General features: G+C 32.7%; 1 protein-coding gene across 6 annotated transcripts in view; it reads left to right on the plus strand.

Annotated features, from left to right (window-relative positions):
• LOC143237026 (katanin-interacting protein-like) overlaps positions 1–27,380 on the plus strand; it is an 83,665-nt gene that overhangs the window by 36,074 nt on the left and 20,211 nt on the right. For all 6 annotated transcript variants that reach the window (XM_076475848.1, XM_076475849.1, XM_076475851.1 and 3 more), the window contains exons 10-19: positions 1,877–1,971; positions 3,303–3,461; positions 10,041–10,161; positions 10,943–11,090; positions 13,531–13,728; positions 16,786–16,923; positions 18,290–18,433; positions 22,310–22,430; positions 23,885–24,035; positions 26,253–26,418. In XM_076475848.1, coding sequence (XP_076331963.1) covers positions 1,877–1,971; positions 3,303–3,461; positions 10,041–10,161; positions 10,943–11,090; positions 13,531–13,728; positions 16,786–16,923; positions 18,290–18,433; positions 22,310–22,430; positions 23,885–24,035; positions 26,253–26,418 — 1,441 coding nt within the window. The remainder of the gene's footprint in view (positions 1–1,876; positions 1,972–3,302; positions 3,462–10,040; positions 10,162–10,942; positions 11,091–13,530; positions 13,729–16,785; positions 16,924–18,289; positions 18,434–22,309; positions 22,431–23,884; positions 24,036–26,252; positions 26,419–27,380) is intronic.

Genomic DNA, 27,380 nt, shown 5'->3' on the forward strand with positions numbered 1-27,380 from the left:
AACTTTAGTTGTGACCTGGCCATTTTTATGAAATATGACAGACCAGAGCACTTACTGTAACTGTAAATATATATTAATAAAATTTGCACAAAAGAATTTGGGAATAATTTATATATTTTTAATTTAAATCCTCCAGAGTGTTAATTTACTGTATCTATTTTATGGTTTGTCTTATTACATTACAAAAAAAACTATGATGTGAAATAGTTTGAAACTTGAGGTGATCTTTCTATAAATAGTGTTGTGTCTGTAGATAAAATATTTTCAATTGGATTTGCAACTTTAAAATTTTAAAAGATACCATTCTGATATATTTTCTTTAAAAACAGTTAGTAATGTTTCACTCTTGTTGTGTATTATATCTAATTTTGTTTCTTCTTACATTTTTTTAAAACATTTATATAAAGTTTTTGTTTGATAAAACTGAATATCTTATCCTTTTTTTTATTTTTAAAATAACACTATATGCAGTTTCACTGAAGGTTAATACAAATTACCATTTTTCCCTTATCATCATATTGACGTGTTGTTCATATGTTTGTTTCACTGACAAATTTTACTAAGATTTTGCTATAATGTTCTGTAATCTCTTCATGACTTTCTGCTGAATTATCAGTCATATTGGATCACCTGTGTTAAGACTTGAAGAAACAGAAAAGAGCATTAATTACATATTTAGGCTCTTAGCATGTGACTTCTTAAAACTGAAATATGGGCAATTATGTCACCTCAAGATTGAGAAGCTCTGACCAGCTAAAATCAGTAAAAATATACCTGAATCAAAGTTAAAAGATCAAATTAGTTCTTTTGTTCAGATTTGAAGGTTTTTAGAGTCACATTATTTTCCAAAAAAACAACTTACAGATACCGAGATTTTTGTTTGGAACAGTCTCAAATCAACCTGAGATCCAAATTTTGTGATTTTATTCCCATGTACAAAGTAAAATAAATGAAAATGTTTTGTAAAATACATTTTAACTCTCAGTTTTATTGTTTTTTTTTTTTAAATGTGTGGAAGAATAAACACACGTTTGTATTCTACAATTTTATTAATTCAGTGGTATAGTTTTCCATTTCTAAATAGCATGGATGCCTCAGTTTGTATGTATAGGCTTACATTTGGATTTTATATTGCTTTTTCAGAACTATTTCCTAATTCTTAAAGAGTGTATTGTTAAAGTACAGCATACTTGTCATTCTACAAAAAGTTGTCAAATTACAAAATAGAAAAGAAACAATAATTTTGTAGGGAAACCTTCTTTTCTTCAGGACAGAAACAAGTAAATCATGCATGCATGACAGATATATATCAGTTAACAGATAAGAAACAAGCAAGTCATGTATACATGATAGATATATATCTGCTACTGGATTAGAAACAAACAGGCCATATATATCTGATAGGTATATATCAGTTGCTGGGATAGAAACATGGAGGCCATGTATATACATGTCTTGCATATTAGTTTACTAACTTATCTTTGAAGAAAGAAGGTTTAACTTCCAAAAACATTTGTATGGTCATGAGTTTCTTGTAATATAATTCATATATCAAATTAATTTTATTGTAGTTTTTAGAAAGTGTCCTTTTTTGAGGAGAATCGACTGTTTTGGTCACTTGTAAAATCTTGATCATATTTAAAAGTTTTTCTTTTAATATTAATACTCTGACAGCTTCTAAAAATATATACAAGGAATATTGTTAACTTCATAATATAATTCAGTTTCATTAACAAATCTTGCCTAAGTATTGTAATTTCATACCTTAAAATAATAATTTATTGATCAGTATTTGAAATGTTAACAAAATATAAACTATGATGTAAATAATATTCTAAAGTATGAGTTTTATTTAAATTTGTTTCTGGTATTATAGTGATCACTCGTTATTTTCGGTTGGAGAGAAACAGTGCAGAGGAAGTTCTGCTCGATATGGTCGCAGAGCAGAAATGACAGCTACACCTACCTCAGGTGGATATGTAAAATATTTTAAATTCAAAATAATGTAGTCTAATCAGGCTACATATCTAGTGTAAAAACCTGTCAAAAATTAGAGGAGACTATTGTTGAATGATTAATTAAAAATTATAGAATTTAACTCAGTCTTTATGTTTTAAGGCCAAGTACATAATATAGATGTTAAAATACCAAAATAACGTTTGTTAGTTAAGATTTATTCACATCTTAAATCTTTTAAGCACTGATACTCTAATGTTAGTGATGGTAATTCTATTGTTAGCACAGTTTAAACTTTAGGCCTAATGCATAAATGGAAGGTAAGGCCTAGCCAAAACAGTATTTGTTATATTATATTATGCTTTTGGGTAGAACTAAATGTAATAAAACTTCTGAGTTAAAGTATTTTACATTTATATCACCAAAGTTATAAAAAAAATCATTGACTGTAAAAGGCTTATAATAAAACACAAAACAATAGGAATACTGACTATCCAACATAAACACTATAGTTGGCCTAAAAACAACCAGGTGATAGTTTTGTTGCTGATGGATGATGTATATTGTTGAGCATTTCAAAAAAAGGAGTGTGAAAGTATTCTTGATAGAGTGACAGAAAATATAAGCCTTTTATTGTTAGTGATATAAAATCATGGACAGGATATTTCTTGCCATTTGTTTTTGAACAAGACCTACTGCTGTTCCTGGTTTATATAATCACTGAATTTAAAGGATACAAATATAAATGTGTGAAATGCTGTTAATTAAATTGAAAAGACAACATTGGTGATTTTTATATTAATTTTATCTTTTAAGTTTTGAAGCTGAATGGTAAGATCATAAGGTTGACATCACTATACTAATTTTTGGTGTTTAGTGTATGAACATTATTTCACAAATAAAACAGGTAAAGTTTTCTAAAGGTATGGTTTTAGTCATATATTAACTTAGAGGACTCCAGGTTTACTGGTTATGCCAACACTCTTTTTAGTATTTCTTTTGCAGGGTTTGTCAGCTAAAAAAATTGAGTTCTAAGGTGAAGAAGTGGATTTAAGGTTTTTGGATTCTATTTGGTCAACTACTCTCACTTTTCAAGTGAACTGGTTACTTTTTTAGTTTTTTTTTGCTTCTTCATTTTTAATCTTGGTCAGGCCAAAAATACATGAATTATGGTAGGCAGAAACTGTGATATAGTTGTAAAGCTGCATTTCCTTTATCTGTTGCCTAAATCCATTGGCTTAGCTCAAAATTTGAAACTGTAAAGGTATATTTTAATATACATGTATATGTGTAGTTTTAATAAGAATTACAATGTTTTAACATATTCCTTTCAATTTTTGTCAAAGGTTCCAAGACTCCTGAATTCTTAAAGGATGTTAGTGTTTCTAAGTCAGCAGAATGTACGAGACTGAGAAAAAACACTGACCAGTTGTTGGAAGAATGCTGGCTATCCTTACACAACTTTGCACAATCACACAAAGGTCGTCTAACAACAGCAGATGAAAGTAATTCTCTCTCTCCCTCTGTATAAATACTTATTCATTTTGGTCCATTTACAGACCATAGTTTTTTCAAGTGTGAGAAACAGGTACATAATCTGTTGTCATTTATGTTTTTGAAGCTGCAAGGCTTAATGATTAGTGTCTAACAAAGACACAACTTCAAGATGATGGGAAACCCACTTGAAGTAAAAATATATCTCAGGACAGCTGGTATTGGTATTAACACTTTTTACTAATAAAGCAGGGAACACCATTTCAACCTTCTTAAGTCATCTTCAGGTTCTCATGTTTATTGGCACAAAGCTACTAGGCTATCTATGCCAAACAAAATGTAGTATAATATAATGGTATATGGAAATTAAGGTAAAAATACATAAAATATTTGTTAATCTGAAGATGACCTTAGAAGATCAAAACATGTTTTCTGCTTTATTAGTAAAAAGTGTTAATGCCCATACCAGTCATCCTGAGATATATAAAGACACAAATTAGGCATGTCTGGCAAACATTATGTTTTGATAATCAAAGTTAAGCTGCCAGAAAAGCAAGAAGAAGGTGCCACATGTTTTTGTTTTTTTAAAATGTTTCAATTTATTTGAGAATTAAAAATATGTAAGGTATTTGAGGATGTAACTTTGACAGGATATAACAGAACTGCAAGTAAAATTGCATGATTTACCTCTACCTTATTGTCACTTTGATGTTTTTATAGGAAACTGAAACTGTAGTCATGTCATTGACAGTTTAAACAGTTGATTCATCAGCTAGACCTGATAATCATAGAAATAAATTATTCTATATTGTCTACAAGTTATTTTGTCTCTTATCTTAATAAATGATAACTTTGTTCTGTATATACTTGCTGAAAGATATGTTTGCTCTTTAAACACTTGATGAAAAGTGAATTTGTTCTGTATATACTTGCTCAAAGATATGTTTATCCCTGAAATACTTGATGAAAAATAAGTTTGTTCTGGATATACTTGCTGAAAGATACATTTACCCTTGAAATACTTGATGAAAAATAAGTTTGTTCTGTATATACTTGCTGAAAGATACATTTACCCTTGAAATACTTGATGAATGATAAGTTTGTTCTGTATATACTTGCTGAAAGATACATTTACCCTTGAAATACTTGATAAATGATAAGTTTGTTCTGTATATACTTGCTGAAAGATACATTTACCCTTGAAATACTTGATAAATGATAAGTTTGTTCTGTATATACTTGCTGAAAGATACATTTACCCTTGAAATACTTGATAAATGATAAGTTTGTTCTGTATATACTTGCTGAAAGATACATTTACCCTTGAAATACTTTGAATGATAAGTTTGTTCTGTATATACTTGCTGAAAGATACATTTACCCTTGAAATACTTGATAAATGATAAGTTTGTTCTGTATATACTTGCTGAAAGATACATTTACCCTTGAAATACTTGATAAATGATAAGTTTGTTCTGTATATACTTGCTGAAAGATACATTTACCCTTGAAATACTTGATAAATGATAAGTTTGTTCTGTATATACTTGCTGAAAGATACATTTTCCCTTGAAATACTTGATGAATGATACGTTTGTCCTGTAGATATGTAATGAATAGTTTGTCTTTGAAAGACTTGAGGAAAGATAAGTTTGCTCATAAACAACTAAGATTACAGGAATGTAGAAAAACAATGTTTCAGTTTTGTTCAAGAGAATACTTATCAGGGTATAATAAAACTGCAAGAAATATTTGATGGTTTCACTAAGGCTATTCTATTGACTTCATCACATACGTATCAGGAGCTATACAATGTAAACAGATCATTCAACATGTACATCCTCCCCAGAATATCTGCTGAGTCAGTACTTGTAACACTTCAACATAGCCCATGATTCAATATGTGTATCTCATTTGACATGCTAATTATTTAATATGTGTATATTCTTCACTACACATAATGATTAAGTATGTCCATTCTAAAAGCATATTCAATAATTCAGTATGTGTATTTCTGGACAGCTGGTATTGGTATTAACACTTTCAACAAAATTAAACAAAGAACAATGCTTTGACCTTCTAAGGTCATCTTCAGGTCGAAATACTGTTCTCTGCGTTATTCTGGTAAAAGAGTTAATAAGAAAACCAGCCATCCAGATATACATTTTTACTTCAAGTGGGTTTCTCATCATCACTAATTCAATATGTGTCTCTCCTGTGGTATATCCTATGATTTAATATTTATTTATAAGCAGTGTTATGAGAAGAGTGTGGGTGGTAGGAACCCACATTTTTTTAGGTGTTTTCCTGAAGACAGTACCTTGAACATTTGGTGGCTCACTTGCCATATTAACTTTCAAACCTATCAAATTCACAAAGCTACTAGGCTATCTGTGCCAAACAAGGTGTAGTATACTATAATGTTACATGGAAATTAAGGTAAAAATACATAAAATAAGTAAAATTAAGATCTGCCAGGAAGACTGAAGCATTAAGTTCAAACTTGCTGTCAGTCACCTGAAGATGGCTTCTCCAGTCCTGGGTTCAGGTCAAAATAAAAATTAGAATGTGTAAAATAAATCATGCTAAAACAGTATATCGTCCAATATAAACCTTAATTAAGTTAAAAAGACCAATGGCTCTTAAAAATATGAGTGAGGTGGGCAGTATCATCTATGACATTGGTTAATGTCAAGGGCAAACCTACCTTAAAAATATATTTAAAATGGCATTGTCATTCTTCGCTGTAATGATGGCATGATAATAAAATATGTATGACTGTGACCTGAGTGCCACACAGACCACACATTGATGCATCAGTACCAGATAAAAGGAAGTGGTGAGTTAAAAAACTGTGACCAATGCGTAGCCTAGCCAAAACAACTTCCTCCCTTCGATCTTGATTTGAAAAAGCTTATTATTTTGTTGCTTACTCCAGGTCGACTGCCAACTGGTGTACAGTCGGGTTTTGATAACTGGACCATAGTCCATGAATGGAACAGGTATGGTGGTGATAGAATCAGAGCAGATGGACTTTGCCGCTCTGTCAGCTAGCTCATTCTCACGAATATTAAAATGACCCAGTATCCAAAGAAACTGGACAGAGACAGATAATAGAGTGAGATGGACCAGTTTGTTTTGGATTTTGATAAGAATAGGGTGGTAACTAACATGGAATGATGTAAGGGCCAATAGACAGCTGAATGAATCAGTATGGATCATACAATTCGTATATTGCATAGTTTTAATATGATTCAGGGCAAGAGAAATGGGGTACAATTCGACAGTGAACACAGAAACTGTAGAGGGTATTCTACACACAGGAACAACGACAGATTTTCTATTATAAAAAAGATGCAGCCTACTGAGGATGGGAAACACAACCCCAAGTAGGATGCTATGGTAAAGAGCGAAGTTTGGAATCATACATAAGAGACAGTTGCAAATGACAAATATACAGAGGGATTTCATGGGACTCCACATATAAACTTTGGACTAGAGAAGTACGAAAGGCCCAAGTGCAAAGCTGAAGCCCCAGATGGTGGGTAGGATCCAGCTTTTTTGTTGCTAAGGTTACGGCAGAACCATAAACTATAGACCCATAGTCAAGTTTGGATCAGATAAGGGCACAATAAAGTTTAAGCATGAAGTATCGATCTGCTCCCCAAGAGGTGGAAGAGAGGACATGGAGGATGTTCAGTGCTCTAATACATTTGACATGAAGTTGCTTGATATGGGAAATAAAGTTTAATTTACAGTCAAATATAAGACCTAAAAACTTTGCCTCAGGGATGACAGGAATTACAGTATCATCAATACAAAGTTCTGGATCTGGATGAGAAAGACTCCATGGAAACACCTGGGCTTTAACAAGGTGAAGTTGGGCAATGACTGGAAGATGTGGTAGGGATAGAGATAGAAGATGATACTGATTCAATAACTTTGTTAATTTTGGAGGGTACTAGATTAAGATGCGCTGTTAAGGATTCTGTAGGAGGCACAGAAAGGTCTGTCTGGACACCTACTCTAGTAGTGGAATGGATTACTGCAGAATAAGTCCAAGATGAAATTGGGAATAGTAGTTTCTGAGCTTTTGGATAAGTAATATTATGAACTGTCTTGAGATGTTGTACTTCGTTCTCTTCCACCCATTTAGGGCAAGAAGTAAAATAGGAAGGATGTGGACCATTACAGTTAACACAGTGTAGTTCTGGTTGGCATTCAAGAGCATCATGGTCTTACCAGCACAACGGGCACATGTTAAGGAACCACAGCAAGATGTTTTTGAGTGACCAAATCGTTGACAATGAAAACATCTCACAGGGTTAGGAATATAAACCTTCTAAACCATTCTGAATAAAAACTGGAGACATCTACTTTAAGAGTTTTTCAGTTAAAGAATGTATAATTAAAAATTGCGGGACAAATTCAGTGTACAGTAATTTGCCAGAAGTCAGATTTTTCTTTATGCTGTCATGCTTGTTTATTTTTTTTATTTGAAGGATATCCATAATAAAAAAAAGAATATTTCAGTGCCCAGTGACCCCATCCACCATGGAGTCTTTTGAGGGGATGCATTACAGTGCCATATAAGGTAACTGCAGCGACGCCAGGGTTTTGTAAGCACTATACCCAAACACCAGTATCAGACATAATGTCCACTACACCCGTTGAAAACGTCTTATGCTGGCACTCAGTTGGCTCTGGCCCAAGTGGACTAGCTGATTGATCTTGGGGGAATTCAAGGCCAAAGATGTTGTGTTGCAGTTGGACGCTTCATCCACCAGGATCCTCTCCTCCCCTTCACTGGTCACCACGCACGACAAACACGCTGGTTGATGTTTAGATCCCAGAGGAGGTAAACTGAAAGTACAGAACCTTCTCTGGGAGGTCCTCTCACCACGTACAGGAATACACATCAAGGGGCAAGAAGGTCTATGTTTTACTGAATATTATTTATATTTTAAGCAATAAACCAGTATAGACCATGATTTAGTGAGTATCATGTTCAGTGCAGATCATGATTCAGTGTGTGTATTGTGTTCAGTATAGACCATGATTCAGTATATGCATAGTGTTTAGTATAGACCACAATTCAATATGTGTATAGTGTTCATTTTGTGTTTATCCAATGAGAGCACCACCATCATGGAATTGTATTTAATCCAAAATGAGGCTTAAAATGTGTTTATAACACCTACTAACTTCACCTTCATGGCCAACAGTTGAAGAACCAACCATAATGATCAAGGTCAGGTAAAAGAATATTTTTACATATTTTGTATGGATCATTATTGTAAGATTATTCTGAAAGAAACTAAGTAAACATTAAGAGCATTAAAATCCTTAGTAGAACTTTAGGATGTGGAAATATGTGTCTATTAGAGTATAGAACTGAGGAACAGTAATGACAGATATGCTTCAGCATACCTAATAATTATGCCATGATGCAATAAGTGTATTGTGTTTAATATAGATCATGATTCAATGTGTATATGTTCAGTATAGACCATGATTCATTGTGTATCACATTCAGTATAGAACATGATTCAATATGTGTATTGTGTTTACTATGGACCATGATTCAGTATGTGTATCATGTTCATTATAGACCATGATTCAATGTCTATTGTGTTCAGTATAGACCACGATTTAGTGTGTATACAGTATAGATTATGATTCAGTGTATCGTGTTCAGCATAGACTATGAATCAGTGTGTGCATAGTGTTCAGTATAGACCATAATGCAATATGTGTATTCTGTTCAGTATAGACCATGATGCAATATGTGTATTGTGTTCAGTATAGACCATAATTCAATATGTGTACCATGTGCAGTATAGGTCATGATTTGGTATGTGTATCATACTCAGTGCAGGTCATGATTTGGTGCATGTATTTCCTTCAGTATTGACTGTTATTCAGTATGTATATATATACCTGGTGATTCATTATTATGTCATCATGATGACAAGAAACCCACTTAAAGTGAAAATGTATTTTCAAGACAGCTGGTATGGGAATTAAAATTTTAATTAAAATAAAGTATAGAACAATGTTTTGACCTAAGAAGTATGCTTCATGATTCATTATTATGTCATCATTGCATTTTATGATTCATTGTTATGCCATCAATATGTGGATGAATTACATGGTAAATCATGATGTAACTGATGACATAATAATGAATCATGAAGAATACTGATGACATGAAGTATATGGATGAATTACATGCTGAATCATGAAGTAACTGATGACATAATGATTCATTATTATGTCAGAATTGTACTTCATGATTCATTATTATGTCAGCATTGTACTTCATGATTCATTATTACGTCAGCATTGTACTTCATGATTCACAATGTAATTTATCCATATACTTCATGATCCATTATTATGTCATCAGTTACTTCATGATTCATTATTGTGTTATGAGTGTATTTCATGATTCATTATTATGTCATCAGTATGCTTCATGATTCACTATATGTTTCTTCTTTAGAAAATCAAACAGCAAACAGACCAGTTTCAAGTAAACAGTTTGGTGAAATAATTACCTGATATCTTTATACCTTGTTTTTTGTTAGAGGATGTCCTAGATCTTTACATGCAGGAAGAAAGAATTAAAGGACAGCTGGTTTCACGTATTGCAAATGATGGCAGCAGAATATTTAAGATGGTTGAAAATGATGGCACTGAAGTCACAGAGTAAGTAAAAATTGGTAATGTTCTTCACTTCCAAAGTTAATATATTTAAATTAACACAAAATAATAAATACCCTATAATCCGAACACTTTCGATAGGTGGATCTTCAGGAGAAATGCTCAGGTTATAGAGTTTTTATCATTTTGTACCAAGACTTCTTGAACCTGTGTATTTTTCTGTTATTAGGAATATATTACAGTTGGTTTATTGATTAAAGTCTTTTATTGCAACTCAAAGCAGTTAACTCTACTTAGTGTCATTCTGTTTACTTGTAAACCTGTGACAAACTCTTTAACATGACTTTGTGTGAGAGAAAGAAAACATTATTTCATTATTTGTTTGTTATTAGGCTTTACAAATAAGACATGAGTTGCAAACAAAAAGAAAAATCATAACAACTGTTGTCTTACAATATATAGATACACATATTGTGTAGTGTGCTATAGTGTTTGATAAAGTTAACCAGTACCATCTCTTCCTCGATTTTCTGAAATCAACTGCAGAACAACTATTTTATCAATATTTTTTCATGATATAGTGAGGGAAGTTTGAGAAACAATTTTTATCATTGTAAGTAACTCTGAACTTAATTACCTGATAACTAAAACTTGGGAGTCCAAAAAACATGCTAAATGTATTTAATAATGTTTTATTAGAAAATATATTGTTTCTTTTTTATAGTGGATGAAAGTTTGGAAAGAAACGAAACTAATATAACTTCTATAAGCTTTTTTCTTCCAGTATTACATACAAACTCATGTAGAAAGAAACTTTGTTTTTCAGCTTTGAGGGTGGCTTCTTTATTCCAGTGCTCCCAGAGGGCATTCAGCTTAAAATAAATATCTTGTCAACTTGGGGTGACAAGCATTATGTTGGATTAAATGGTGTTGAGGTCTTCACTCAAAGTGGAAGGCCAGTCCAGGTTGAGAAGGTATGGAAGAGACAGAAAAGCAAGTTCTATCTTTAAAATATTATTACACAGTTCTAGTAACTAGTTTTCAGGATCCTTGAAATTCATAATGAAATTTGAAAAGCTTGAATAGATTTGTTTTTGGAAAAGGACCTGAAAATATTATATTGTACAATGAATAGCTTTTCTTTTCAGTCTATATTCATATGTTGTTCACTAATACTAGTTTCTCTTGCTATAACAATTCTCTTCTCTGTTCAACAACACTAGTTTCTTTTACTATAACAATTCTCTGTTCAACAATACTAGTTTCTTTCACTATAACAATTCTTCATTCAACAATACTAGTTTCTTTCACTATAACAATTCTTCATTCAACAATGCTAGTTTCTTTCACTATAACAATTCTTCATTCAACAATGCTAGTTTCTTTCACTATAACAATTCTCCATGCAATAATATAGTTTCTTTCACTATAACAATTCTGTGTTCAACAATACTAGTTTCTTTCACTGTAACAATTCTCTATTTAACAGTAGTAGTTTTTTTCGCTATAACAATTATCTTTTTAATAGGTATAACAGTTTCTGAAATGAACACTCACCTTTTCACCTTCTTTCTTCTTGAGCTAACATTTTCTACCAAAGAGACTTGGAAGCCATCAGCCTTGTGAAGCATCCACCTAATCTCATTTCATGGTGATTAATCATACACAAAAACACTCCACCAAGTAAAATAAATCCATATACATTTGTACTCCTGATTTCTCATTCTTTTTATCAGTTGTTAACAAACGTGTTTTGAGTTTGGTAGAATTTATGACTTTTTTAATTCTTCTACTTTCACTTGATGGAGCTTTAACATATACTCACCATGAAATCACACAAACCCATTCTTCAGCTGCTGTGAGTAAAGATGTACCTTATTCTGAATAAAATAATAGTAATAAATTAGGGAGAAAGTTTATTATCTATGGAGAATGTTACAGCCATTGTTCAACATGTTGTGGGGTCCATGACATAGCCAGGGAAGTTCTTTATCTGTAGAGAATGTGAGAGCCAATGTTCAGCATGTTGTGGGTTCCATGACGTAGTCAGGGAAATTCTTTATCCATAGAAGATGTGACAACCATTGTTCAGCATGTTGTGAGATTTAATGCAGTTTCTGCTTCACTCACTTCTCTTCCTCTTGTTTTGGGCCTTAAGTTGAAAAGGATGAATTTGAGCAAATTTTTTTGCCTCCTGGTTTTCCTTTGAGAATTTCCTTATCTACTAAAGAAGAATCTGTCTTCTCCACATTTTTAAAACTTTGCTATGCAGGTATGTAAAGTTCTTTCTTTTTCTTTCCCATATCCTTTTCCCACTGTATTACACAACTCTTGTCTCCAGGCATCTGGTAACCACAATGTGTACCTCACCTTTATATCTCCAGCATAAAGATTCACTTTTGGGGATTATGTCTTCTCCAGAACACCTCATTTTACTAGGCTGTTCACATATAAATCATTGAACAACTGTCTGACTTTGGGTTCTAGAACCATGGAAGAGTGTTCATTACAGATATTTTCAGGAGGAAGCTCATCCAGGTAAACTATGCACAGGTGTCTCCACCATTTGAATATTGGATTCTAACTATTCTAACATTTTATTTACCCAAAAATGTATTTCTGGTAGATACTCACCTCTCACACATTTTCCATGCTTTCCTGGTGCATGTTTATTTATTGCCTTGTCAAAGAGTAAGATTTTAAAAGCAAGAATGTACTTGGAGTCAAATTGCATGGAAGTATGTCATACTCCTACTGGTGGAGGGTTCTGCTACAATGGTCTTATGTGAGATTAGGTTGGTGTTTTCATATGGCTTGTGGCTTGCAAAGATATTTGGCAAATGGCACAAACTCAAGAAGAAAGAAGCTGTCCTGTGGGTGAAGGTATCTGTCAGAAATACATTTTCAGGTAAGGTAATGTTAACACTAATTTATTTCATCATAATAATTCTCTTTTCAACATGCATGGAAAGTTGCATCCTAGGCTGTGTTTGAATTAAACATTTATAATGGTCTTAAATTAAACATTTATAATGGTTTTAAATCAAACATTTATAGTGGTTTTAAATCAAACATTTATAATGGTTTTAAATTAAACATTTATAATGATCTTAAATCAAACATATATAATGATCTTATGTCAAACATTTATAATGGTTTTAAATTAAAGATTTATAATGATCTTAAATCAAACATTTATAATGGTCTTAAATCAAACATTTATAATGGTTTTAAATTAAACATATATAATGATCTTAAGTCAAACATTTATAATAGTCTTAAATCAAACATTTATAGTGGTTTTAAATCAAACATTTATAATGATCTTAAATCAAACATTTATAGTGGTTTTAAATCAAACATTTATAATGGTCTTATTAATACAAATAAGTTTATTACAATATATTTTTATAGATATGGGCAGTACCAGCTGACATAAATGTTCTACCTGACTACAGCCACGACCCAAGGGTTGTAACCAACTTAATTGATGGAGTTTATCGCACCAAAGATGATATGCATTTGTGGTTGGCCCCTTTCACACCAGGCAATAATCACTATGTTTTCCTGCAATTTTCTCAGTCTGTTAGAGTAGCAATGATAAGAATCTGGGTTGGTGTTTGTTTTTCTTTATTATTAACTTGGTGGAGGGTAATGGAAAATTTAAATAATGTTATGTGTATTGCCATGTTTCATTTGTTTTCTTATAATGTATTTATCTTGATGTCTTTCTGAAATATTTAAGTGATTAAATTTAAACCTTCAATTTTAGATTCTGTTTTTTTTTTATGATGAAACTTGTATTAGCTTTTATTAATTATAGTTTTGAGTTTATAACTCCATATTTATGTCACTCGTGCATATGTAGTAATTTATTCTTTTTATTTTTTTTCAAACTTTATTATTCTGTTACTTCTCATGTTTTATCAGTACTTTATAACATTCTGTGTTGATTTCTGGTGGTAGCACTGTATTGGCTGACTATAACATAGGTTCCCCTTCTGCAAAGGCTTTTGGTGTTGCCTCCCACTTCCTCTGTCTTTGTCTCCAACACTCTGTTGTGTGTCATCCATACATGAACTCCATCTTCACATGTGGCATTTGTCTGGAGCCTCACTGAAGGTTGGGGCTTTCCAGGCATTCAACTTCCTTGATTTCTCATCAAGTTTATCCATCCTCTTTGACAGTTTGCCAGTGTAGGTGATACACTTTACACTATTGTTGGTATGTCTAGGTTATCTTCTTCTCTTTCTCTACTGCCTTTTTTTTTCACTTGGGAATCTATCAGTTTACTTTGTTGCCAGTTGTAAGTTGGTTTTGCCTTCCACTTTTTGGTTTACTGACTTTGCTTCTGTGTTCCATTTGCAGGTATCTTTTATTTTATTTTTTCCATTCTCTATTTCTCCTGCTTCTCTTCAGGAATCTCAACATTCTCCTTCATGCTCTTATTTGTCATCTATTTAAACCTTTGTCATCATCTTTTATATTACTTTTTTTACTCTCCATGTTCCTCATGTTGTCACTTTCCCTGGCAATATTCTTACCTTTCTCTGAATGTTTGTTGTATTTTTTGTTGTTTTCTCCCAATAGATCTCTTATCTTACCTTGTTCCTGGCTGCTCTTTTCCATTTTCCCTGGGTGGAAATGTGGACTACTCTTTTGGTTTTTATTTTTCTTTATAGAATCTTTTGTTGTAGAGATCCTTCTCTGTAGTGAATGATGCCTAACCAGGTATATTTAGTATTAAAATCCACAAAGTATATCCTGTGACCACACTAGATGTGTATCATGTTCAAGAATTTTGTGCCATAGACCTGATGTACAGTTGCAGTTGCTCCCAAGAGTTGTTTGATTAACTCTGTCCAATTGTCATCTGTACATCAATATTACATTAAACATATTAAAATGTCAGGATAATGTTACACACACACCATAAATATAGGGTGTTTCATCGGACCACTGATAGTTATATCTCATAGTCTGTTACTTCATAAATATGTTTGTCACAGATCAATCACTCATGGACTTATGTGTGTAATGACATGGATTACTGCCAATTTCTGCTGCTCTGTGACATTGGGACTCTTTCTACCATGGACCTGATGCATAATTTCAGATGCCACCAGCTGTTGACTCCATCAACATGGTAGGCCTTCCTTTAAAAATAGTTATCATGGTGACAATGCTACTCGGTATTCTGCTGGTGTTGACAGAATGACGTCCTTCCTACTGTAAATTTGATTTACAATTCCAGATGCCACCAGGTGCTGGTTGTAGCACTATGTAATATATGTTTTGAAATTTGTCCTTCTAGCTGAGATATTCTTCCTTTCTACCATCCACCAGATGCGAGTTCCTGGCTGAGTCAGGTGTTTATTTGAGATGGTTCCACCAAATTAGTCCTCACATATGTTTGACTGTTTCCTACTGTGGACTGTATGGTAAATTCCCAATGACATCAGTTTTGAACTGGAGATGTTACCCCAAACTGATGTCATTCTTCATCTTCATATTGTATACTGGATGTTGGTTCCTGATGGATCTGGTGTTATTTGAAGTTGGATAAATGACGATTACCTACATGTACAATGTTGGCTTCCCTGTTCTTATTGTGGAGTAGACATAACATTCCCATTGCTACCAGATTTTGGACTTGAAATGAATGCCTAACGATCTCTTCTAACTTATTACAGTCAACTGAATTGTTACAGATACTCATATTCCCATCCAGTACCTGTTTTTGAGCTAACAAGTAAAAGACTCTCTTCTTACAGTGGATCTTATTTACAATTCTCAATGCCACCAGGTGTTGTTTGAAGTTGAACTCTTATTTATGGTCTGTTTCACCCTAACCACATGACACATAGGGTTCCCTTTCCTGATAAACATTTTTGGGGCCCCTCTATGTTTCTGCCCTGAGGTTTTTCTTATGTATTCCTGATGGGCAAAGAGTATATCTGGTTTAGAAATGATGCAGCCTCCCATTGGTGTAATGTTTTCTTTCCATACCACGCTTCATGGTTTTTCTTTGGGCATTTTCCTCAAGGGAGGTCGTATTCTTACTTGCCATTTGCTAGTTGTGGGATTCTAGCATTTTGTTAGAAGTTAACATTTTCATACACTAAAATGTATTTCTAAATGTTTAAATATTTATAACCAATCTAAAAGTTATTAATAAGTGCATGATTAAATAAGGAGCTAGTTACAATAGGGGTAGTGTTACACTCCTGCATTATCAGTTACATGCTGACATTCAGAAAGAACTTAGACTTGAAAGGCCAGTATTAACTAAAAAATTTGTTCTGATAGAGGGGTTACTAGTTGAGAAAGCTTTTTGTGACAAGAGGTATCTATTGGAAATACATTTTTCACTTAGGAAAACATTAACTTTGTATGGTGGCTTTAAAATGTCTTTTTAAACTTGAAATTAATTTCCTTGACAACAAATATTTGTGTTCAACAAGTTTTATATACAAAACTTTATCAAGTAACAATAAAATGTGTTCTAAACATGTGTCAGAATGGCAGGTTTCAGTCTGAATACCACATAAAACACTGAGTGTAATGTTTGTATGTGTGCAGGTTTGTGAACTAAAATTTTGAGTGTGAATGAAAAACTTGACATTAAAGATTGTGGTGTCTTTTTTTTATTTAAAATTTCTCACACAGAATTACAACAAGTCTCGCATTCATTCTTTCCGAGGAGCTAAAGTAGTAGACATGACTCTGGACAACAAAAAGATTTTTAGAGGTGAGATAGCTCGAGCCTGTGGTGGCATTCAAGGTGGGACTGAAGCATTTGGAGATGTAAGTGTGGTAATGATGTTTTTATCTTGTTGTGCAAAGACACACAGTAAACATAGCCCAGGATATGTAACTACATTAAGTGCTTAATTCTTGTTAATACAACACAGTTAACTACATTAAGTGCTTGGCTTGTTAATACAACACAATTAACTACATTAAGCATTTAACTTGTTAATACAACACAGTTAACTACATTAATTACTATTAAGCCAGAATGGACCAAAATCCCTAAGGAATATTTCCAGCACCTTGTTGAATTCATGCCACAAAGAATTCAGGCTGTTCTGGAGACAAAAGAGGGTCCTATTTGGTATTAGATAAGTGTACCTAATAAAGTGCATCTTTATTATGTACCTGCATCTTTAGTCTTAGAGGTGGATGATTTATATTTTATATAGATTTTTATGAAAACTTGCATAATCTTCAGTAATGCCTTAAAATATACAGAGAGTGTTGTGTGCTTTATAATCAAAACAAATTTAGACTTTCTTTCTAGCATAACAGACCATGTCAGTTCATCTGGTTTTGCTCTATCTGTTGCTTCTACATCTTGCAAATAGCATTGCAGCATAGTTTCCATTTTGAAATGTTCTGTTGTAAGGCTGTTGTATCAAAAGCACATAACTCCTCCCCAAATGAATTCCATAATCTATCTAATGTATGAAGACTGTGGTTTCCCAATGGTTGTTTCAGTAGTCTGGCCTTACAAAAATCAATAGACACTGCATCTGACAACTTGACTGGCATATTTAGTACAGAATCACCTGAACCCTTGTCTGTAATTCATTCTATAGCTTCTTGAGGTTTGTGATGGTTGAATGAGATGTACACCAAGTACCTTTATGTAAGTGAACACATAAATTATTATCCTTCATTATTTTGCTTATTGTTGCATAGTAAACATAGATGGCTTTTTTGCCACTTTGTGTTAATAGATTCTCACATGTTACAAAATATCACACTTTGCTAACTATGACTGGAATATGACTTGTTGCAGATCTCTTTCTGGTCATGGTGCCAGGTTGATTCAGTAACTCCTAAATGTCTGAACATTCTCTATATTGATCAGCTATTGATGACATCACATTATCTTTTAAATATTAAAATGTAATTTTAGTACATGCTGTTCCACTTCAACACTATAATGGCTGTAGTTGGAACAAGATTTGCAGATTTACAAATTAATTTCAGTACAAAGTATTCAATCCAATACTTTTGAGTTATATCAACTGAAAAGCATTATTATGGTATGTAAAGAACATAATGTCAGTGACTGAAAACATGTCCAATTTAAATTTTATCTGTTTGGAAATGCTGTTTATGAACTGATATAAGATAGAACTGAGTGTAATAACTGTTCCCTCAGACTATTTTATTCACCACTGATGATTGTATACTTGAAGCCATATCTCGCCACGACAAGACATTCGGTGAGTATTTAATGAACCCTGCTGTAGCTGCCAAAGAAAACATTAAAGAACGACCCCAGACTGGCAGTAAAGACAATGGAGTGAGTATATATGTATATATTCAATTCTGATCCATTTTTATGACAGGGTATAGCATCTCTATTGATAAGAAAACTAGTAATTTTAAATACAAAATAAACGTAGGAACTATATTATTAAAATATTTTTGTTAAGGCATGCAGATGGTATTTAAAGAATGAATATGCAGGAATAGGCTTATGTAACTCATTGACAAAATGACTGATGGCACTTTGGAACACTTGCTTGAGTTTTACTTCAAGTAATTGTGTTTATTAATTTCTTTGATAATATCAAGACTTATTAGTAAAATACAGTTCATTTTCATCTGTTTTTGTTAAATGTTGTAAATCTCTCCTGTTGATGCTTCAATCATGTGTTGAGGATATTATCTACTTAGTTATCAGACACATGAACATCATACAGACACAGTTGTAGTGATTTATCAGGAACAGATACACATACATACTGATGGAGATGTGTAAGAAACAGATACACACATACTGATGGAAATGTGTAAGAAACAGATACATACTGATGGAGATGTATAAGGAACAGATACACACACATACTGATGAAGATGTGTAAGGAACAGATACACACACATACTGATGAAGATGTGTAAGGGACAGATACACACACATACTGATGGAAATGTGTAAGAAACAGATACACATACATACTGATGGAGATGTATAAGGAACAGATACACATAAATACTGATGGAAATGTGTAAGGAACAGATACACACACATACTGATGGAAATGTGTAAGGAAGAGATGCACACACATACTGATGGAAATGTGTAAGGAACAGATGCACACACATACTGATGGAAATGTGTAAGGAACAGATACACACACATACTGATGGAAATCTGTCAGGGACAGATACACACACATACTGATGGCAATATGTAAGGAACAGATACATGCATATTAATTGAAATGTATAAGGCATGGATACACGTGTATTGATGTTTATTTATATTGATTCTTTTCTGTGAAGATTTTCTTCATTATTTGAAATTTAATTTTTAAACCTATTAATGTGAAGTAGGTTAGGACATGGTAAAATGTAATTAATATTTACTTTGTTTTATTTTTATCTTTTCATTTAAGGGTATGTAAGTAAACTCCTGATATTGGACATGTGTTCTCTGAAGCCTAGTGGGGCATTTCATGTCAAATGATCCAGATTTTGGAAAATTATCCAGGTGACCCCCTCAAAATGCCTTGAAAATATTCATATGTGCTCATCTACCCATATAATGAAAAATTGCCAATGATTATATCAATATCTGTAATAGTTTCTGATTTACAGCCCTCTAAAATTTAAGTTTTTTTTTATTTTTGGTGAATTCATTTTCGGGCAACTTTGGCTGCTTAAAGCTGCAAGAGTAATGGTGGTAGAAGGCTCAAACCAAGTTTATCTCTCTTAGGATTTTCATAGTGAGGCTGTAAAATCACCTAAAACCCAAAATCTTAAAAAAACATTGGTTTATGTAATAAGCCATAGCTCTAAGACTTAATATGATACAAAGCTGATTTTTTTTTCTAATTTTTATAACATATCAGTTGATAAATCAGCAATTGTTTTAATTAAAAGTCTGTTAGATCTCCTGTAAAAAAATTTAGCTGCATGCAACTTTTTATGGTTTAGCTAAAAATAGCCCTACTTAGGCCACAGTTTGACCATGTCACCAGTTATTCAGCCTTTTCAGATTTTTACCATATATTTGTACATCTCTGAATATGATCTACAAAAAAATCAGGATGGTGTTCAACCTACTTTGTGAGTTATAATTTTTTAAAGTATCCTCTGACCATACTTTTTTATTTAAAAAATTCAGTTCAGGTGTGTTACTGTGTGCAAATATATCCATACAATTTTGAAAAATACTTGTCAGGATTTTATTAACCCCACTGAAATATTCTAACCAGCCTTTCACAATGTTAAATAATGAAGTTGTAAGAAACAAGAAAGAATTAATTCATTTCTGAACAAGTTTATTGGCATAACTAGTTAGATCACATGGCAATGCAAATATATTGTGTATGCATTACAGTTATGCAGATATGGCTGAGTTTAAGATTTGTAATATAATAAATACAAAGGTAAATCAGACACTAAAAGCACAGTGGTACAACAGGGGATAACTGAGAAAGTTTGTAGTCACACCAAACTGCAATAATTGGGACAATGAGATGTTTCAAAAACTGCTTTGGCAATAAATTAGCCTTAACAACATCAAATAAACATTGCTTTATTCAGACAGCTTGAATAAATTTCTGAAATTTGGGTTTGATTATGTTGAGATCACTTTGACTTAGAACATGGTGGCGAGCACTACTGCCTTGCACGGTAGGTGCACTTATCAGACAAAGAATATGTTGGAAAGCTTTCATCTTTACCTGACCTTGCAGGCCATGAGAACAGTTCGTTTCTTGATTTCTTCATAAATTATACCAACACATTGGAATGTTCATCTGATCTATCTTTTGTGCTTCCCACATACCATTCATGATTGTATATGCATGCCACATATTTCCCTGGCTGATAATTGTCATCGCTATCATTAGACCCTATTTGAGCTGCTGCAGCATCAGTTTCACTGTTACTACCAACAGTTACAACTGTGTACACATCATCATCTGATAGCCTTCTCATATACAATTTGTTGGTAGAGTGGGGAATAAAGCTATGATGTGACCTAATACCTGCCACAGTTTTGCATTTTTCATAGTGCTCAAGTAGATCAAACTTTACACAATTCTAAAGGACTGATTCCTGATTGACAAGAAAGAACTGAATGCCCTGAATGTGGTCCTTTGCCCAATGGTACATATCAGAGATACTTAAAATTTGATAATTTATTATTTTTCACAACCTTGATTTTGTTGAAGATCATGTTCAGAGATGTAAGGATATATGGTAAAGGCTGATTAGAATATTACAATGGGATTCATAAGTTATTTCAAAATTGTTTGGATATATTTGCATACAGTAACACACCTGAATTGTAGTTGTTTTTTTTTCAAGTAATCAAGGTATGGTCAGAGGATACTTTAAAAAAATTATAACACAAAAAGTAGGTTGAACACCATCCTGAATTTTTTGTAGATCATATTCAGAGATGTAAGAATATATGGTAAAAATCTGAAAAGGCTGAATAACTGGTGACATGGTTAAACTGTGGCCTGAAGTAGGGTTATTTTTAGCTAAACCATAAAAAGTTGCATGCAGCTAAATTTTTTTACAGGAGATCTAACAGACTTTTAATTACAACAATTGCTGATTTATCAACTTATATGTTATAGGAGATTAAAAAAAATCAGCTTTGTATCATATTAAGTCTTAGAGCTATGGCTTATTACATAAACCAATGTTTTTATGATTTGGGGTTTTTAGGTGATTTTACTGCCTCATTATGCAAATCCTAAGAGAGATAAACTTGGTGTGAGATCATTTTTGAATTCTGTGAGATTAATTCAGTCAGTGTAGCAAATTTCAGTCTTCTACTATCATTACTCTTGCAGTTTTAAACAGCCAAAGTTGTTCAAAATAAATTTGCCAAAAAAAAATTACTTAAATTTTACAGGGCTGTATTTCAGAAACTATTATTAGAGATATTAATCTAATCTTTGGCAATTTTTTCATTATATGGGTAGATGAGCACATGTGAATTTTTTTCAAGGTATTCTGTGGGGGTCACCTGCAGCCCCCTGGATGATTTGACATGGAATTACCCTAGTTTTTTATTGTAATAGCATCAGAATGAAAGAGTCCTTCCATATATGTAAATAACTTTTGATTATACCATAATTTCTTGTCAATGTATTAGATAGAATAGCTGAGAATGATTCTAAGTACAAATGGATCTGTGACCTCTCTGTAGGTTGAGCGTCCATTTACTACAGCTAATCCTTTTGGCCAGTCTCAGTTGAGGAGACGATCCCTTACATCAGATAGTATGTATGTATTTGACTCGGGCAAAAGTGAAAAGTTTATTGGACAGTGTAAGTTCTCAGTATTTGTATTTTATCACCATTCTGAGTTAAGATATCCTTCATAGTTCCTGTAGCTTTAAATAAATAATATAATAAAAGTTACACTGGAAGGTTCTGTGCAGTCAGAAACAAAGGTATCAGTTGTCTTGAAATAACACTAAACTGGTGTGGGTTTTTTTTATCAACTTAGATGTTGCAATTTTTGTTCACTTTTAAATTACATTAGTTAAAATTACATGAAATATGATTAAGTGAAAACATTCTTTGTGTTACAAGTTCAACCAGTAAATCATTCAAACAAAATGGTGTTACAGTGGTAATGAATGAGCAAAAAGGAAACTTGATTGGTGAACAGAAGTGTTTTATTTAGTAAATATATTATGTAAAAAATCTTAAGTCTCACTCACAGTTCCAGTCATAAAAACAATGTTGTTGAATTAACTTATCCCACTGTTTCTTTTGTTCTGCTAATAAATACAGCTGATTTTGTTAATCACTGGCTAAGGCAGTTATTTTAAATTTTTGATATATATATAATTTAATGCAATAATATTCCTGCACTACACTTTGTTACTGATGATACAAATTAAAGTAACACATTCTTTTTTAAAGTTTATTTCTTTATTTGTGGTTCATTGTATACATTTAAAAGCTTTGTCTTGTTTTTAAATGTCGAAACAATTGTGACAGTTATTGAAGTATGATACACACTCCATGTTCGGACTGTTCTCTGCATTCAAACAGTAGATCTTATCTTTGAGTTTTATTAAGTTGGTATTCAACTACAAAATTCCCTACTGTAAGTACTAGTGCAAAACCATAGTGTTAAGCATGGTGATCAGTCTTATGTTTCAGAGGCCAGGTCTTCATAGTTAAGTACATGTGTTTTACTGTACCAAATAAGTGTGTTAAACATTCACAACACCTTTTTATATGTCTTTTACTGTACCAGGTAAGTGTGGTCCACATTCATAACAATTTTGATAATGTGGTTTACTGTACTAGATAACTGTATTCCACATTTATTAACACCATTTTATGTGTGTTCATAAACAGTTTTAGAATGTAAGGTTATCTGTGTAATCAGCAGTATGATCTTCTCAGTGAAACTTTTAAACATTTTTTTTTCATAAGATTAAAGTTAGATGAAGTTAATTTAATGTATGTGGAATATAGATTCATATTTAGTTTTATAACACATAATTGAATATTAAACTGCACTTTCACAAAAGAGATTTTGTTAAATTAACCAGTATTTCAGTAAATTTAGCCTATATTTTAAAGACTGGAAGCACCAGAGAGCGTGACAATACTATACAGCTTTTGGTTTGTTTATCAAAGTGGAAAACCGATCAGAATACAAGAATTTTCATAAGAACGATTGTATTAAGCATTACGAACAGTCCACATATAACATGCAGCAATTGTTTGAACTGTGTGTAAGTATTGTTTAATGTTTTCAGGCCTGATAGTGACTTTCATGACTACATGGGGAGACTCACAAACTATCGGACTCACTGGTTTGGAAGTATTAGATCCCAGTGGAGAACCCGTAGTACTGTATCCACACATGTTGTCATGTTCTCCAGTAGACTCTCGCAATCATCTAATAAGGTAGTGATATGGGTTATTTGATGTATGCACACACACACACACTGCACTGCTGCCAAGAGCAATAGAGTACAAGAATACAAATCAGTAAAAGTACTTGGTGTACTTATACAGTTACGACAGAAAGTGTTCGTACCCCTGTGTCGTGAGTAGTTTTTTCTTCATAACATAAAAAGTATCATGATCAGTATAATGAAAGTATAGTATATTATAGATATTATACTATCACACATCTACATAAATGTTTATGTAAATTAAACGACAAATAAACTGTTTATAAACAAATAACCAAATATAGGAGGGGCAGAAAGTGTTCGTGCATCTACTTTAATGGTCAGTTGTGTAGCCTTTCAGGTGAATTACTTGGCACAATCTCTCCTCATAGCCCTCCATGATCATTTGACAGTACTCGACTGGTATTTTCTTCCATTCTTTACAGAAGGCCTCCAACTCTTGTAAGTTTTTCAGATGATGCTGATGAACCCTGGGCTTCAACTCGTGCCAAATGTTTTCAATTGGGTTGAGATCGGGTGACTGCGATGGCCACTCCAGAACACTTATATGGTTCCTCTGCAACCAGGATTGCACATATTTCAATGTGTGCTTATGGTCAATGTTGTGCTGGAAGATCCAACGACGCCCAAGCCGCAAGTTCTGAGCATCATTCTTGATATAAGTGCCTAATATGTCAACGTACTCTTCTTTTTTCATGGTTCCATTGATGCAGTGAAGGATTCCTACACCAAAAGAGCTAAAGAAACCCCATAGCATGATCGAGCTATCTCCGTGTTTAACTGTAGGAACGGTGTTCTTGGAAGATTTCATTCTCCTTCTTACGGAAAATATAGCGAACATCATTGTGGCCGAAAAGCTCGATTTTAGTCTCGTCTGACCAAAGAATACTCTTCCAATAGGTAAAGGGTTTATCTACATGGTTTCTTGCATACCTCAATTGTGCTTCTAAATGAACAGGCTTTAAATATGGAGTTTTACGAGGACAGCATGCTTTGAACCTAGAAGAGCGAAACATATTCGTTGTAGAGGTGCTTACTTCAACCCCAGTTTCCCTTACCAGTTTCTGTATGTCATTATGTGTTAAACGAGGGTTCTTACTAACTTCTCTGAGAACCTTCCTCTTGGTTCTCTCTGCAATTTTGGTGGGGCGTCCAGAACGAGGGAGGTTACCCATTGATCCTGCAAGATTAAACTTGGAAATTATGCTTTGAACAGTAGATTTTGGCACATTAAGTTGTGTAGCAATACCGGAAAGAGACACAAAACTTGTATTTTACAATTATTTGGATTTTTAAATCACTGGACAGTTGTTTCCTGTTTGCCACGATGACCAAGCAGATAATGACGGAGACAGTGCTAAATTGCTGGAAGTAAATTGTTTGCTTGCTAAATTCCAATAATTATGAACCCAGTGTCTAGTTCTGGAATGGTATAATATAGTTTATTTGCCCAACTAAACAAAATTTTTACGGGAATATCAGTTTTTTCACATGTCCTGAAATGTACGAACACTTTCTGCTTCTCATATTTTTGGTTATTTGTTTATAAACAATTTGTCATTTAATTTACATAAAAATTTATGTAAATGTGTGTTAGTATAATATTTATAATACAGTGTGTGTCTATTGGCCTAATTGTAATACTTTTTAAGTTATGAGCAAAAAACTGCTCTAGATGCAGGGGTACAAACACTTTCTGTCATAACTGTATGTAAGTACATGAATACACCTCAGTAAATGTACTTTGGCATATTTATATGGCATAACATATAATGTTTTGGAACTAAATGAGAACTATTGGTCCATCTTGGTTGCTCCATTCTCTAAACTAAATTAAAATTATTAGAAAAAGAAAAAAAAATCTTAAAGTAAGCCTTTTTCTCAAACAGTGTAAGTGGATTTACAGAACAGTATGGCATATACATATATATTCTACAGATAGATTATAACATATGTGAATTGGCTAAATAATGTGCCAGGTAACCCACAGATAGATTACAGTATAAATAGATTGACAGAATTTCTCCTGTCCTACATGCTCAATATGTTATTTTTGCAGTTGAGGTTTGTAGACTTTTCTTTGAATGTTTGTATAATTAGTGTTACCATATAATAGTTTAAATTAATAAAACAAGAAGTACTGTGAGACAAACTTACAACGATAGTCTCAGTTGAATGTTTTTATTGTTTTTTATAATCTTTACAGATTAATTGATGGTGTAAACTTAACAGTGTCTGAAGAACATATGTGGTGTGTAGAATTCCTAGGTCACTGCCCTCCCACTATAACTATTTCTTTTGGTCAGCCTTTGAGTATTAGTGGCCTTCGAGTTTGGAATTATAATGCATCTCTTGAAGATTCTTACACAGGTGTAAGTATAAACATTAAAAATGTATAATTCTTATCCTTATAGGTTATTTTTCAAATTAGTTTCTAAGTCAATATCACACAGTTAAGCTAACTTACATATTTGTAGTCACACCTTCACACACATAACTCTTTCTATACATTTGTGTTTACAAATTTTCATTCTTCTACTTGGTACTGTACTGACCATATATCTTTCAAACTTTTTAAATGTGTTTTCAGTTTAATGAAACTTACATTATTAATATCACTTTAATTTTAATTTTCTTTACATTTTGTTTCAAACACTTTACTTTTTACAGAGTACCTTGAAAGGATTGTGAGTTATATTTAGATCTGAATGTGTAACATTGTTTACACATAGGATGGTGAGTTATATTTAGTTCTGAATGCATAACATTGTTTACACATAAGATGGTGAGTTATATATAGTTCTGAATGCCTAACATTGTTCACATATAGGATGGTGAGTTATATTTAGTTCTGAGTGTGTAACAGTGTTCCCACTTATACATTTATATGTATTTATACAGTTATACACTTACATATATTTATACCTTTATACACTTGTACATTTATACACATATTTACAGACTTGTATATACTTATGCATTGATACACATATATTTACACACATATATATTTATACACTTGTATATATTTATACATTTATGCACTTATACTCTTGTATATATTTATACACTTATATATATTTATACATTTATACACTTATATATATTTATAGACTTACTTGTAACTGACCACTTCTCTTGTTCATTCCATATTCTATTTATGGAGTGATTTCTGCACCTGAGGTCTTATATGAAGTTTGCTTTTGGTTGGTCATGCCATTTGTAGATACACTTTCCACCCTTGACAACTCTGAGCTCCCTCTCTTGTGATGTACTGTTCTTCATTCTTGGGTTTGTCTGTTTATTTTCACAGCCTGGCCTGGTCTCATCCACT

The sequence above is a fragment of the Tachypleus tridentatus genome, chromosome 13 (genome assembly GCF_004210375.1).
Source record: "Tachypleus tridentatus isolate NWPU-2018 chromosome 13, ASM421037v1, whole genome shotgun sequence".
NCBI classification, from domain to species: domain Eukaryota; kingdom Metazoa; phylum Arthropoda; class Merostomata; order Xiphosura; family Limulidae; genus Tachypleus; species Tachypleus tridentatus.